Below are 15,624 nucleotides of genomic sequence, written 5' to 3' on the forward strand. Positions count from 1 at the left end.
CACTGTCAATATGTGACATATTGAAATCGCATTTGAATTTGCGCTTGTTTTTTTGCTTTCACTTTGCAATCGTGCGAACTGTGTATAGAGAGCGACAGCACTGATCTGTGAGTGATGATAATTTGTGCACCAATTCCTCTGACATCGTCTTATTAATCGTTAGCTTACTATGCAAACATGACAAGTGAAATCTCCCGCAGCTTAAACATGTGAGAGGTTGATCGCGCAGAGAATCGCTGAGCTTATGTGAGTGCGTGTGTAAAAGCAGCAGGATATATATTTTAGTTCTGCTGAGCCAAATAAGACAGGTCAGGGTGAAGAAGTGACAGCCAAAGAAAAGCTTACCGCAAAACGGAGAAGTTATGACAAATCAGACTATAAGGCAAAAAGAAAGTGCAGCTTTATGGTTTCATGGACAAAAGAATTTCTGTGGCTGCGATATGATGAGCTAAATAACCAGGGCTGCACATAAGTGGTCCGCAGGTGCGCATTCGCTGTCAAAATAAAAAACACGCACAAGGGTTAGGTTTAAATTTAAAAACTGTACTTTTGAGTTAAAATATATATTTATAATTTTAATAAATGACAAATTAGAAAGGCATGAACATTTTATTTTGTATCGAAAAAATATCGAACCGTGACACCAAAGTATCGAACCGAACCGAACCGAACCGTGAATTTTGTGTATCGTTGCACCCCTAGTAGATACAGAACTGATTAATTCCTGAGGGATTTCTAGGCAGGAAAAGAGAGAGAGAAAAAAAAAGAAAAGCATCCTGTGTAAAAGGCCAGGTACATACGTTGGACTAAAAATGCGTGAAAAAGCAGCCAAAATCCAAAGAAAACCTTTGAAAGACCTTTAGAAAGAGAACTACTGCTCAAGACTACTTTAAAAATAAAAAAGTGTGGCTCCTCGTAAAATATAAAGAAACAAGGGGAGCTCAAGACTTTTGCAAAGGACTGTATATCACAACCAAAATGCCAAAAAAATAAAAAATGAAGCCATCATTGAATATACATACAAATGCCTGAAAAAGAAAACTACAAACATGGGCCTTCGTTTCTGAAGAATCTTTGCAGTGACATCTCTGGGAAACATGACAAGCAGCACAGTGACGCTCCATCTTTGTTGTTATATTAAAGCAATTCTTCCTCATGGATCAGAAGGGATCATCGTGTCTTACAACATTACCACAACAAAGGTTGTGGCACCACACAGTATCTTTGTCAACAAAGAATATTTGAACAGTTTTGTTTACCAAATCATAGCAACAAGGACCTCTGGGCAGCAAAATGTCATTGTTCTAAATTAGCTTTTAAAAAAAGAAAAGAAAAAACAAAGAAAATAAAGTTGCTAAAATGTGCACTTTCTGTTAAAATGTGCAATTTCTCCAAGGAAACCATAAGACTGGGGTAAAGACAGGAGGTCAGTAATGATAAAAAGGCAGTGCAGATAAACATCAGGGGACACACCCAGAGCCTAATCAAAGTGCAGCGCTCTGTGACGGCTGATGACATTCAGCCACTCGTGTAAACACTACAGAAGTATGACGGAGCGTGAGAAAACAAGAGCACAGCGCACACCAAACCACAGACGCTAAAGCACAGAAACAGAGACGAGGCAGACACACAAGACCCAAAACACACCACAGTGAAGCTTCTTAACACTGTTGTACATTTGTGACGTGCACAAATACAGTGATTACCCCCCCCCCCAAAAAATGCCTAAACACAGTTCTACTGCAAAAGCAGATACTAATCAGCCCCACAGGCACGCACACACACAAATAAACTGTTGGTAAGCTGTTTTGGCAGTGATGTATGTAATGTCGCCAATGGTGTGGTTTACACTTGGGGGACATGATGTCAAACACACACAAACACACGCCGGTGAACTTACCCGACACTCTCCTGTTGAATCTGCTTGGTGGTGGAGCTGTGAACAGACAGAAAGAAAGAATTCTGTTTTAATGTGGTGACATTTAATACAATTTCATGATTATATGGAAGAAGAAAAAAATCCATATAACTATTGTGTGCTCTGAATAGACGGTGTTCATAATTGAAGGAGATTGGACAAAAGGTAGACAGACAGAAATAATGAGACTAAAAGTGGGACACATTCAGAGATGCAGGTGGGCAAGAAGATTTAGAGAGAAACCAAGTCCAACCAGGAGAGATTTAGAGATAAGAGAACGCCACAAAGAGCATTTTCAGATTAGCACAGTTATCAGTCTCTTTATACACATTAATGAGCAGTGACTAAAGACACACACACACACACACACACACACACACACACACTTTCCCTGAGCTGAAGAGATGCATTTTTTCATGACTACAAAGTGGAAAAATAAAACAAAAGTTGATCACAAAAAACAAAAACAAAATAGAGATATGAATATGCAACAAATAACTTAATAAGGAAGTCTCAGATGCATGTTTACAAGTAAAGCATATCCAACTATTCGTACGTCTAATGAAGGTTATGCTGGAATAAAATCTAGCTGACAGATCACATTACATGTAATAATCATTTGGTTGCCTAAATAAGCAACACAATTCCCCCCCCCCCAAGTGTTGACAGGTTTCTGCGTTCAGAGGTTTGCGGTTTGTTTATATTTTGTTTCAACAAGACGACTTGTATGCACGCCAGTGTAGCCAGCTTCAAGCTGCTGCATAGCACTGTTTGGATGCACAGATGCTGCTGGGGCGCTGTTGACATTTTTTGAGCCGCCAGGGTAGCACATGTCTCTGCTTTCAAATTCAGCTTTCAAGGACTCAAAACAGCATGCACCTCCACTACCAGTATGTAACGGTAATCGCTGCAGATCAATGCAATGTGATGAAGAAAAAACAAAACATGAGGCGGCATGTTGTGTTTTTCTGAGTTCTGCTCATCCTAGATTCGGCAATAAAAAAAATCAATGTATTCCTGAAACCCAAGCTAACACATTGTACTCTGTACAAACTAAACAAACACTGAGCCAAATGTTGGTCAATGTATTTACATTAATAACTGCATATTCACAGAGATGCTTATCAACTTGCGTCATGTTCATACAAGTGGATGGAGTGCACTATGAACTCAGATTACAATACAGTTTCAGATGTGGTGACATGTGTAAAATAAAGTGGAACAACCCTTCTTTTATTACACTGCCCTATAATTTATAAATAAGAGCAATCATGAAAAAGTCCCCTTATGGTGTCAATCATGATACAAGGAGCAATAAAACAAGAAATGGACTTTGCCTTCAGTCTTGATTAAAACACCTAGTAAAGGCCTTTCTCCTTAGGGACACCAATAAACTTGCATGTATTAATACTGAACTTTTTATCATGCTACAAACGAGCTATCCACAGTGCATACCAGACATGAAAAGTAGGGCTGTAGTCTTAGAGTTAACTGGGTGAGACTACAGCCTGAAACTGGTCTAGTTCTGCGAGTGTAAGCTGACCATTTGGGCATGGAGCAGCTACACTCACTGCTGGTGCTGCCCCTTTTTGTTGTTTTGGGTTTTTTTTCCCCCAGACTTTTCCCAGCTGAGCCACAGGAATACTTGCCAGGAAGCCATCCTTTTGCTCACAATCTTTTCTCCTGGCTTTATGGCCTCTCAAGATCAAGGACCGGTGAGGCCCTGTGGCAAAGAAATTATTAACAGGTCAATGAGCTCTTCAAAGGAAATAAAACAGCTTTAACATTTCTAGCCGTTATTATTCAGAGTTTGGACAATAACACGTTAATTTCCTGTGTTACTTTGATAGTTGATTATACAGGAGCTGGCTTTAGCCAATGTTAGTAACAACATTAAACCCAAACACAGGAAAAACATCCTACCTAAATCAGGGAATGTTTCCTGGAAATGTTTCAACAACAACTATAATCAAGTTTAATATGTGGTCATGATTTCAAGTCCTGCGCACTTGACAAAAGAAAATTTTCAGAGCTATGGCAGCCCGGAAGAACACAGCTGGGTATAAATAGATAGCAGTGTAGATGAGAGCATATGTACAGTGAAACAATGTCTCAGCAGTGTGTGTGTGTGTGTGTGTGTGTGTGTGTGTGTGTGTGTGTGTGTGTGTGTGTGTGTGTGTGTGTTATGGCTGGGAAGTATATCTACTTTAGTGCATTGATATTTTGTATCTCATTTGAAAACCTGAGACAATATCACTTCTACCTTGACAAACTAAAGTTGGTTACATAATGTGTTTCTTCGGTAAAGCCAGTGCAACAGCTGTGCCCTCGAGTTTGTATGTGATTGTGAGTATTTAAGTCTGTGTGCAACATGGCCTTCATTTACGCACGCAGAGGGTAAGTTTGAGGTTCTAAACACCTGCTTTCTAGCAGTGGGCTGTTACAAGCCAGCGTGGGTATGGTTCACGGCTGAAATACAGATACACACACACACAGCATGTGTCTATTGCTACCTTATTACCATCCTGTCAGAGCAAATTAGATCTGGACTGTGAAGACAGGAGCTTGGGGAAAACTCACATACACACACCACTTTACTGCAGTCATCTGGGGATATGGAGAGGGTTTAACAATGCCTGCTCTCTCTGGAGATCAGGCTTACTTTGGCTCAACAGATAAAGCCATAGAGGGGTCCTAGTTAATAGTACACTGACATCTGTGTCACATCCAAGAGTAAATGATACACAAGTGTGCGTGTGTGTGTGTGTTAGCTCTCACATATATACCAGATAGTCAGGTTCTTGTGATCTCCTTTACTTGAAATCTGGATCTGCCTGCTTGCATGTTCAGTTTTAATGCCATGCATGAGTAAAACAGTGTCGGAGCCTCCCATAAAAGTTACAAGCCCAACAGAAGCAGTCCTTGGCAGATTGTGATTTAACCATTCAAATAAAAGCAAAAACCTAGCTCTTGAAGAGGCTCTACACAAAGTAGAGGCAGATAATCTTGTGTTTTCTCATAAAACTGGGCGGGTAATGTTAATGAACATTAGCCAAAACAGGAAGTAGATTAATTTTCATTTTGCCAACACTAATACATGAAGTGGGGGGGGGGGGGGGGGGGGGGGGGGGGGGGGGGTTGGGTTGTAAAATGGCACTTTGACAAACCAATGTTTGTCTAAGAAACAAAACAAAAACACCCCACAAATGGCTCATAAATACAGATTAAAAAAAAAACATCCAAAAGTAGTCTTTTTTATCTACAAAAGGGTCACTGTTTTGTTTATCACATGAGCAGTCAGTCGTCATGCAACCAAAGTCAACAAGTCTTAGCTTCACAGAGAGCAGTAGTATACTTTTGCCCTTTTTTCACATGTTTAGTTGTTCCTCCACCTCTTTCACTGGAAATCATGTCCATAAGAAATGTGGTCAGCACACATCACTCGAGGTGAAGCCTGCAGAAAAGCAAGGCTGGAAAACAACCCACCCATTAGTTCAGGGTTAAAATTAAATGGTCTATCACTGACTGTAAGTGTTCTTGAATAAACTAGAATACTGTTTTCTATAACTAACAAGATGAATATGTGCTGTAGTTAACTTGGACATCAATGCTAAAATACATAACAATGTACTATGCCTTTAACACACATGCACATAGCACTAACATTCTTCCATCAGTGACCTCAGGTTCACCTGCTCATTCATCTATCAGCCCTTCCATAAGAGCTTGGTAGGTCTGAAGATATACAATTTGTGATACACTGAACGAAAAACATAACATAAGCTGGTTTCTTAAAAGAGGTGCATTGAGAAAAATCCCGACACCACCTGGGAAGATTTAACTTCAGCTTAACCTAATTTTTACCCTTTCCCAAACACACTTTTCTCTCCCTTCAACACAATCCCCATTTCCCTTAAGCGCTACCATTCACCCACCAACAGGGAGGACGCATTCCAAACTGCTTAAAATGATTTGTTTTGATCCGACTCAAACTCACGAACAGGTCAGATCGCTGCAGGTACCGCAGGCAAGAGGCACAAAGACGAGAGAGGAAAAAATATATATATATTCTCACACAGAATTTAAGATCCACACATAGACCACAAAAGGCCATGCTTGGAAACACTGATGTACTTTGTTCAGCAAAAAGCTGCAATAATGCCCACCTCACTGCTCTTTGACTGAATATATGCAGACAATACTTTGTTTTACGGCTGTTGTCTGTACTTTTGCCCTTTACATTTAAAGCACACACTGATTTCCGGACCACTGTTGCTTAGGTTTCACGTTCCTTTATATGGTCTATCTAAAAGACTAACTAATCACATATTTTACAAGTTAATACTGTCCTCCTCCGTGATTTTACTGTATCCTCAAATGGTGCCTAAATTCTTTTGGGTTTTTTGGTGTTTTTTTATTTGAATGCAAAAGATTGATTCCCTCTTCTTAGAGTCCAGAAGTTTTCAAAGGCTCATCTAGTTTCTTTTGGGCAGAGACAAGTCCATAAGAATTGCTTTTAACCTCCTAAGACTCGAACTCTTCCATGGCATGCATTTTTAATTTCTCTTTGATATTTGGGCATATTGGGACCCGATGAATATAAAAACAAAGAATTACCAGATTTTTTTTTAAACCAGATTTTTGTTTCTAAAAATAAATAAATAAATTTAAAAAAAAAAAAAAAAAAAAAAAAAAAAAAAAAAAAGAGCGCCATATGAGGACATTCGTTTAAAATTTCGATAGAACAGTGGCAGTATAATGTCCTCGTAAGTGGATATCAGGCCCTTGTAGAGCTAAATTTAGTATTTTGGTCTAAATAACCCAAAATGTGATGTCCACATATGTGGACACCAGGTCCTAGGAGGTTAAGTTCCCGTTGGTTGTCTGTGTCCCCTGATTGTAGGCAGCATACTGCTTGATTCCATATAACACTGAGGGCTCTGATATATTTAGCGCTGCCCTGGGATTACTGCTGCTGTGATACTGCAACCATATTTCAGTGCTGCCATGAAGGTTGCACTGAAATGACAGTGGTATGAGGAGCTACACCCGCAGGATCTTATCACAAACTGCTGATCTGCAGCAGTTCACATAAGTGATGATCACTGCACTGGCGATCTGCTGCTGCACTGTGTTTACTTCAGAACAGACCATTTTAATGCGATATAAAGTCTGGGCAGTGACGTGAACAGTGAGATGACTTTTCTCTGGTCCTGTGGTTTTTTAGAGCTATGCACTTCACCACCATGTGTGTCAAACTGCAACCAAAGTCAACAAACGAAACAGCAAGTAGACGTGGATCTTTCAGGGTGATTTAGGTGCAGTGTTGAGGTGAGAAACAATTGTGCTGCAGAAATCTTTTCAGCCCCACCCCCCAAAAAAAAGTAGATCTCTAATATTTAAAAATAAATCTACTCTAAAAACCCATTGACTCTGGTCTGATGACTTTGCTGATCAAGTGTTCCAGTGTAGCCAGTAGATGTTTGGATAATTTTCAAATGTCCATGCTAATGGCTAAAAAAAAAAGTATATCTAAACCTTAACTGTAAAATAGTTTGTTTACAATAGTCAGTTTAAAAGTGATTTGGGTACTGTCACTCTGCAGAGTCCTCTGTTAAAAGGATGTAGATATAATAAAATTGTGTGTGCACATGCTTTTATGCATTTCCAGTGTGTGGGTGCATAAGGCTGCGCATGCAAAGCGTGAAGTGCTCTCCCTGCAGTCATGTGGCTGAGGGGGTTGGGGGCGGGGTAGGGTGGTGGCGGTGGCGGTACCAAGTGTACGCCTGAAGTTGCCTTGGCAACCTAACACAAAGAAGATCTCATTGCCATAACAACACAACCCCCTTCACAATCTCCCCCCCCCCCCCCCCCCCAACACACACACACACACCCACCCCACCCCAAACAATCCAGCTCGTAACAAGTAGAAGAGCACCCCCCTCCTCATGTTTTTTCCATTTCTCTCCATCCCTCCCTATACTCCCACGCACAGCTATAACAGCATTAACAGATGGAGGGAAGAGTAAAATAGAGAGGGGACCACAGAGGAAGAAACAAAAACACCAGAAGGGGTGATAGAGTGATTCTGACTGTGGAGGGGGAAACAAAGTGAAGGAAAAAAAAGAAAAAAAGACTATAAAATGCCTTGATAGCATTTGATGAGTGATGACTATTGAGCTACCTTGTATGACTATCAACACAGAAAAGGAAAAAAGGAAGGAAAAAAAAGAGAGCACCCTGACTTGAGACTGTGCATAAATACAGGAAGTGGGCAAACTGATATGACAGGGGGAGGGAGAGAGAGAGATTCCCTGCTTGGTGTTTTCTATCGATTTCCCTTGCAACCTTTCTCAGTGTGTAACTGTCTGCTCAGCCCATCAATACATCATTCAGTTAGCTGGAGGAGACCAAATGAGGTATTTAGCCACAAGATGCTTCAAATTCCAATTCTGCAATGTTTGCTTCAACAACAGGCCTACTAGGTGATGACGCTAATAAGACTGACAAGTTTGAGAGGTACAGTTGAAGAAAACACAAAAGACAGATCTGCTACAGTTAACAAGGAATAAATGAGCCCCAACTTAAACTAAGGAAGCAGCGCTGGCTTTCAAAGCGTAGTGCTACAAGAAAAAAAGTGAAAAGTTTGGATTTGTCTGGTAATAGCTGCTCACACCTCCTAGTTTCCGTTTAACCACTCTTCCTGGAATAGTAACACTGAAATGGAGGAAATTTTTGGCTTTTAAAAGACCGGGTCAGTCCATTACATTAGCCATCCTGGCAGAGAGTCAAACACCATTTAGAGTCTTCAATCTATTAAACAGAATGAGTCTGGCAGAATAAAATAGTGACGGGGACTTAGGGCTGTTCGATATAACGATATATATCAGATGACGATGTAAAAACGTCTATCGTTTCATTTTACGCTATTGTTTGTTTCGTGGTGTCGCAAAATAAACTGTTTACAGCAATATTTTTTCATTATTTTGATGGTCACTGTAGTGGCTATATTAATTTCTTCAAGTTCTCTCTTTCTCTTCTATTTAATGTAACCAGTGTTGGGTAAGTTGCTTTAAATTAGTAACTTAGTTACATTACTAGTTACTTCTATCAAAAGTAACTCAGTTACTTCAAGTTACTCGTTACTTTCAGAGTAACTAGTTACTAGGGAAAGTAACTTTGGTTTTACTCAGAATTCTCTTGTTAATGTGTTGCTTCCGTAACTGGATACCCAGCAAGATTGCCAGTCTTCTAGCTTGCTTACTTGCCACAAGTGCACTGTGCCACCTACCAATAGAAAGGAAAAAATTATGTGCACATTTCCACGAGAGAAATCCCACGCCTGATTCTATCCTAGCCTGCTTTTTACATCCAACACAAAGACTGCAGTCGTGGTGCTTTCGATTGTACTCAGAACTCGGAAATTCTGCCTTCTGAATAGGAAGATGTAGGTAACACCAGACTGCATATGAGCTGCATACAGAGCTGGACTGGGACAAAAAAAATAATTGTCCCGGGCATTTTGACTAGAGACCGGCCCACCATTATAGGAAAAATCATAAAGCCTTTGAATGAAAATAAACACTGTTGTGACAGTGATGTACACTGTTCTGATGGTATATATGTATCAATCAATTGTTTGTTGTAAGACTCAGATAATTATTTTTTTAAAAGTGACATTTTAAATGAGAATAAGAAAGTATTTCCTTGTGCCCCCCTTTCCCTTTTAATTCCCTACATGGACCTCTGGCAGCACTTTGCTAGACCTGCCCCTGCACAGTTACCAGCTGTCAGCTACTTAGAAAAGGATCCTGGTGTTATTTGTCTCTCAGAAACAGTTCATAACTTCTCTTCAACTCATTCATGTCACCTAAAAGGTAAACCTGTTTCTCCATCACAGCTCTGATGATTCAGTAAGGACATCTCCTGGTTTCATCTTCATGTTTCCCTCTCACCACATATCCAAACCGACATAATGACCAGCAGCTTTTACAGCTGTGGCTCCAGCAAACATCAGCTGATACTAGAAATTAATATTAAATAAATTCTAACAACAGCTGATCAAGCTTAAAAGTGCTGCTGTTGTTTACCACGACATCCGCTGGTTTCCTCTTTCTGGCGCAAAGTGGGCGATAAATAAACAAGAGAGAAAAGCCGATCAGCTGATCATTGATCAGTTTCATGATTGAAGTAGAAACAGCAGAGGGAGGGGGAGAGAATGAGAGGAGAAGAGGCAGCTGTGCAGCAAAGACATAGAATAACTCCAGCTTTGTGTCTTTTTCATTGTAGCTGAAGTCTGGGACAAACTGCGTTCCTTCTCAGCTCAACACGAAACGCATAATATTTTCTCTGAATGAGATGATTCCGTTTTTTACGGGACAGTTGGCAACTCTACTAATTAACCTTATGAACAAAATAAAGTTCAACATCAGTAACATAGCACCCACCCAGCTGTATAGAAACTCCGTCATGCTAGCTAGCACGCAGTACGAAAAAGTCAGCATAACGAAAATAAACTCCACCTAAACTTGGTTCATATCTGACCCAGATGGACTGCAGATTATAACTTCTTACCTGAAGTTCAGTTCACCTGACACTCTCGGACCAGCGGCCGCTTCAGGTCTCTCCTCTTGCCTCCCTTTTCCTTCATCCACCTGCTGGCCTCCACCACTTGCTAATGTTATTGAATCTGTGGAAGCTCCGCAATAGCCACCACACGAAGTAACGAATAACGAGCCTATCTAAATCCCAGTAACGAGTAACGCGTTCCTGGTTTTGGCATAATAACTAGTTACCGTGTTCGTTACCACAATAATAACGTAGTTACTGTAACGCGTTACTTAATAACGCATTAGTCCCAACACTGAATATAACCACACTACAGACAGACAAGTGTTGGTTTTTATGCGTTGTCATTAGCAACAACAACGGTAAAACCACCGCGTGTTCACTTGTTCCACGTAAACCTTTCACAATAAAGCTCAAAATCTTGTTGAGACTTTTCAAAATAAACTGATTCACGTGAAAGATGCAGAGTGTTTACGGATGAGAAGCAAAAATGAGCCATCAGGTGCTAAAAAATAAACCTTGGACTCAAATGTTAGAACAGGCTTTTCCCCGCAGCACGCTGTGTAATAAATACTCAAAGAAAACGGCGGCCGTTACAACCTATGTCTAAAAATGTATAGTTTCATGCATCACTTAAAACACTCGACTTCAGGTTTGTGACACCCAGCTGGAAACACTTCACGCAAGTCGAGCTGCCCGAGATTCACAGAATTTACAGAAAATGTTACATTTTTGTGATTTATACCGTTATCGGACGATAGATGTCTTAATATCGGGATATGAGATTTTGGACATATCGCACAGCCCTACGGGGACTTGATCGTGCTTGGCATGTATGTGCTGCTGGCAATTTTTCAGAACAACACTGAAAATAGACTATGTGTGACTATTTGACACCCTCTATTAAATTAAGAAAATTTACCTTAAAGTCTAACCCTAACTCAAGTTTAAAAAATGATACACATGCACAGGTCCTATTACAGGAGGGGGAAGACCATTATTTTGCCAGCATATCAAACATAGCTGAAGAAGTGTAATGATTGATTGCTTTTTCGTCTCTAATTCCACAGTAGCAACTCCCAATTACTGAGAAATTTGTATAGTTTCATCCCTACAACTTGGCTCAACCTGCAAAAATGAAATGTTAGTATTATTGTTTTGATATTGTGGCTTTATGTCTCATAGAAAAAAACAACAACTGCATCTAAAATGTTCACAGCTGATCTATGAATACATCCAAAATATAAAAACACACATTCAATAATCTTTCAATAAATGCAAAAAAACAAATATAATAACTTAGTTGGTACTAGCCCTGAGAATAAACTACGACTTTACAGACATTTGTGATTTGGAGTATTCTATCTATTCCTCTCTCCCCCCTCACCTAAAGCATATTCCCTGCTCAGCAACAATTCCTGCCATCTGTTCCTCCTCTCTCCATCTTTTTTCATCCAGTCCTCTCAGCCTCTATGCTTATGCCTGTTCCTCTTACTTTCTCCACCTCTCAAGGCCTGATTGATAAGAGCGTCAAGGGTCAGGGTCAGATGTGGAGCTTCCCCTCACGTGTTACCTCTCCTCCAGAGCTAGCCACCAAGGACTTCAGCAAGACTCTACTGGCACGATCTCACATAAACACACTCGCATGCATTTACAAACAGTAGCTTAAACAGGCATTTGGACCCACAGCAAGACAGAAAGAGCAATCCACACAGATACATAAAGCATAAGAAAGGTGTTCATATAGGCACACAAACAGGAGATGTAGACACATAACTGGCAAGCTCAAAAGCAGACTCAATAAAGCACATCATCAGCTCGAGAAGTACTGCACACTCCCTTGTACACTGAATACAAATCCACTCACTGGAGGGAAAAGTACAGAGGATTGGCAGACTGGTCTGAAGTGGGGGAAAAAAAAAATTCTCTGCCATTACCCTGCATGTCCTCCTCCACAGATAACATTTACACATGTACCCCTATATATCACCAGTCGGCAACAATACATTTTTTAATACAATTTTTAACAGCGATTTTTAATGAATACAGTTTTATTAAATTTAACTAAATGCATAGTAGGGAATAGGGGCAATATACCCTCAAAATTATATCACAATATTTCAAGAAGATTTCTGAATCTACAGAAAAAATACAGAACAACAGTTCATCAAAGCTTGCAGCTTGCAGGCAGCATTATTTATAATATCCTTTTCTAATGAGCAACTGTCACAAATGACCCATTACATAATTTGAAGTGTGAAGCTATTGAAGCAAGGTGCCAGCACCAGGAGCATTACAGTGCAACAGTAGTGACACAGCAATATATCAAGCATAAAGATGTAAGCACTAAAGTAGCCTAGGTAGTATTTTCTCTGGAAATTTTAAGTAAAACTATAATATAGTTGTTTAACACTTTAGTTTAACAGCAACAGAAGTAAGAGTTAATCCTGTAAAATAAAACTGAAAAACATTTTCTAGCTGGTATGTTGTATATCTTGGGCCAAGATTTTTAACCACTTGCTTTAAAACCCTGCCTTTTTACCATGTGACCATCCACTGTTTGCTCTTCCTGTCATATGGTGTGCAGCTAGCAAGTGAGTCGTTTGTTTACTTTTGGGTCGCATATCACCAGCTTCTAGCATCTCCTCCTTTGTATCCTTGTACTCACTGGTATGTTTTTGAAGTGGTGAACCAAGTTTGCCGTTTCCATCTTGTTCCCTAGCAGGAACAATCTTCTTGCAGATTTCCCAAAGTACTACGCTTTGTTATAGGCTGTTAAGCTAGTTCTCTTTTTAGGTACTAAATCTTCATGGGAGGCCTTACAGGCAGCTTTGCTCACAGACATACCTAGTCTCGTCTCCTTAGTGCACACAACTACTAAGGTAAATGCATAATGTTGCTATAGCAATGATATCATGATATGACATTTTAATATCATGTAAACATTTATACTTTTATTATTGGGCAATATGACACGGCACAGCTCTAGTAGGGATACAATAGGTGGACATGGTGGGCGACTGGGTCGTCTCAGAGTCTTAGTCCCAGAGTAGTGAATGTTTGTCTTTTTTTCGGCAACAAGAGAGCTACAACAACTTATTCCTTTTAGACTGGTCTTGTTGACCAAATGTTTTTTTTTCCATAACTCTAGGTGAACTAAGCAGCAAGTGTAAAAAACTGAAGAAAAAAAAAAAGTGGTGACAAAATAGCTTTGCAGTAAAAATTAAATAATTTGATCTCAATTGTCTTATCAAGAACAGTATTCTCACTGTTTTCTGATAAATCAGTTCAGTGTGTGGTTTCTGAATGTGCCAACACATGTGGTTGCTTTACAGAGAGGAAGCAGATCGATAACAAACCTTGTGGCATCTTTTTGTGTCATACTGGGTTAAAATGTGTAGTGCAATGCAGGTATCAAGAACGCTGACATATCATGCCTGCTGGTTGCAGTGCGTCATACCAGAGTCAAATTATGAGTGTCAAGCAACCTGCCAATTACTGCATCTAGCAAATTGGGACCTTACCAAATAGACAGAGCACACTCTGAAAATGCTTAATATTTCAACAAAATTATAGTTAACACCAGTTCATAACTGCACGTTCATACCACCAGCAGTAGGATGGAGACTACAAGGATCAAGCTTGTGAACTTTGGGCTCTTTTTTTAAAGTTCAACACCTAAAATAAGCAAGATAAGTCACAGCAGCAAAAACTATGGTGGTACTGTTGAAAAATACATGACATCAATCTCACCTGTTAAGCCTCAGCCCAAATAACCAAAAACAACTTTTCAATATAACTCTTTTTAACAGTTGGAAGACTGTGCAAGAAATAGTTCTTTATGGATGCAGACTAATAACATAACCTGTTAATCAGGACAGCATAGAAATTTAGGAGATTTTAAGCAGCAATTCTTCAGGAGTTCACGGGAGTAAAAAGACAATTGAGTGGCGAGATATGAGGTGCTACTGCAATGAGCCAAGCAGGATTTTGGCAAGTGCTGATATAGATTTTTAAGGAGGAAAAATAGCTTTTATATCTCTATAAAGAGCAGTAAATCTACCAGCGCTACACTGAATGGTGCAAGAGCAATTTTACTCAGTAACTGGGCTATATCTTATACCCCATCTTAGGCAATTCGGCATAAAACAATAGCTTGTACAGTCACTGTGACATGCTGATGCAAAAACTAATGGTTGATGACATGTAATATAGAAAGTATGGATATAAAGGGACAAAGAAATTAAACTGGCACAGCCTATAGTTAGCTGTAATTTACCATGTGTTCTGGAATTTATGACTATGTAATAATTTATTTTTGTTTTATTCATCTTATCCTCCACATTGTCTTTTCCTATACTTTTGATATGTACATACTACTTTTTTCCCCTTCCGTTTATGTTGGTCTTGGAGGATCTACCTTGCTTGTATCTTTACACTGCCCTTTCCTTCCTTGTCTACAGTACTGTGCCTGCAGTGACATTTGTTGTAAATGTTGCATCCTACTGTTCACCGATTCAGACTATTTCGATTCGTCCTTGCCAAAACAAAAGTCTCAGCAGTTCTCAAAGCCTATACCTTCATCTTTTTTGTCATAATGCTTCCTCTTTTTGCTATTACACTTAGTTTAGTTACTGTTTCAGTCTGTGTTTCACACCATACAACTTTCTGCTCACTCCACATCCTGCCTATGATTTAACTCTTACCATCTCTCAACACAAAAAAAAGTCTCGTCCTCTCCCTCTTTCCCCTTGCCCCATATGCGACTCACTCATTTTCCCAGTATCTAACTCCCTCTATCACACGCTCCCTAAGACTTAGGTCCTTAAAAGGAAGTAACCCTGTACTGCTTATAGCTGCATTGGTGTTAACCCTTTCCCATCACCACAGCCATCAGGTTTTCCAATGCCTCTAACGTCTTTAAGCTCAAATTGACTATTTTTCTTGTGTTTATTACTTCAATCTGTCACAAAATGTGATATTAAAGTAATATTGTCAAAACATTCTCACTAATACAATTTCCTGTATTACCCGTGTTTATGGGAACTTCTGGATAGTTTTTGACCACTAAAAATCAAATGGACTCCAAAGTGAACTTGTAGCAAATAACCAGAAAACCAAAAAAATGTGCCCTGCCA

General features: G+C 39.6%; 1 protein-coding gene across 2 annotated transcripts in view; it reads right to left on the bottom strand.

The window, feature by feature from the left end:
• The window catches only part of prkar2aa (protein kinase, cAMP-dependent, regulatory, type II, alpha A), a 46,038-nt gene that overhangs the window by 13,433 nt on the left and 16,981 nt on the right, over positions 1–15,624 (bottom strand). For both annotated transcript variants that reach the window (XM_085345410.1, XM_085345409.1), the window contains exon 3: positions 1,901–1,936. In XM_085345410.1, the coding sequence (XP_085201536.1) occupies positions 1,901–1,936 (36 nt within the window). The remainder of the gene's footprint in view (positions 1–1,900; positions 1,937–15,624) is intronic.

This window comes from Diplotaxodon limnothrissa, linkage group LG20, assembly GCF_057381915.1.
Source record: "Diplotaxodon limnothrissa isolate DT_005_m linkage group LG20, D_limnothrissa_male_GT1.1, whole genome shotgun sequence".
Classification (NCBI taxonomy): domain Eukaryota; kingdom Metazoa; phylum Chordata; class Actinopteri; order Cichliformes; family Cichlidae; genus Diplotaxodon; species Diplotaxodon limnothrissa.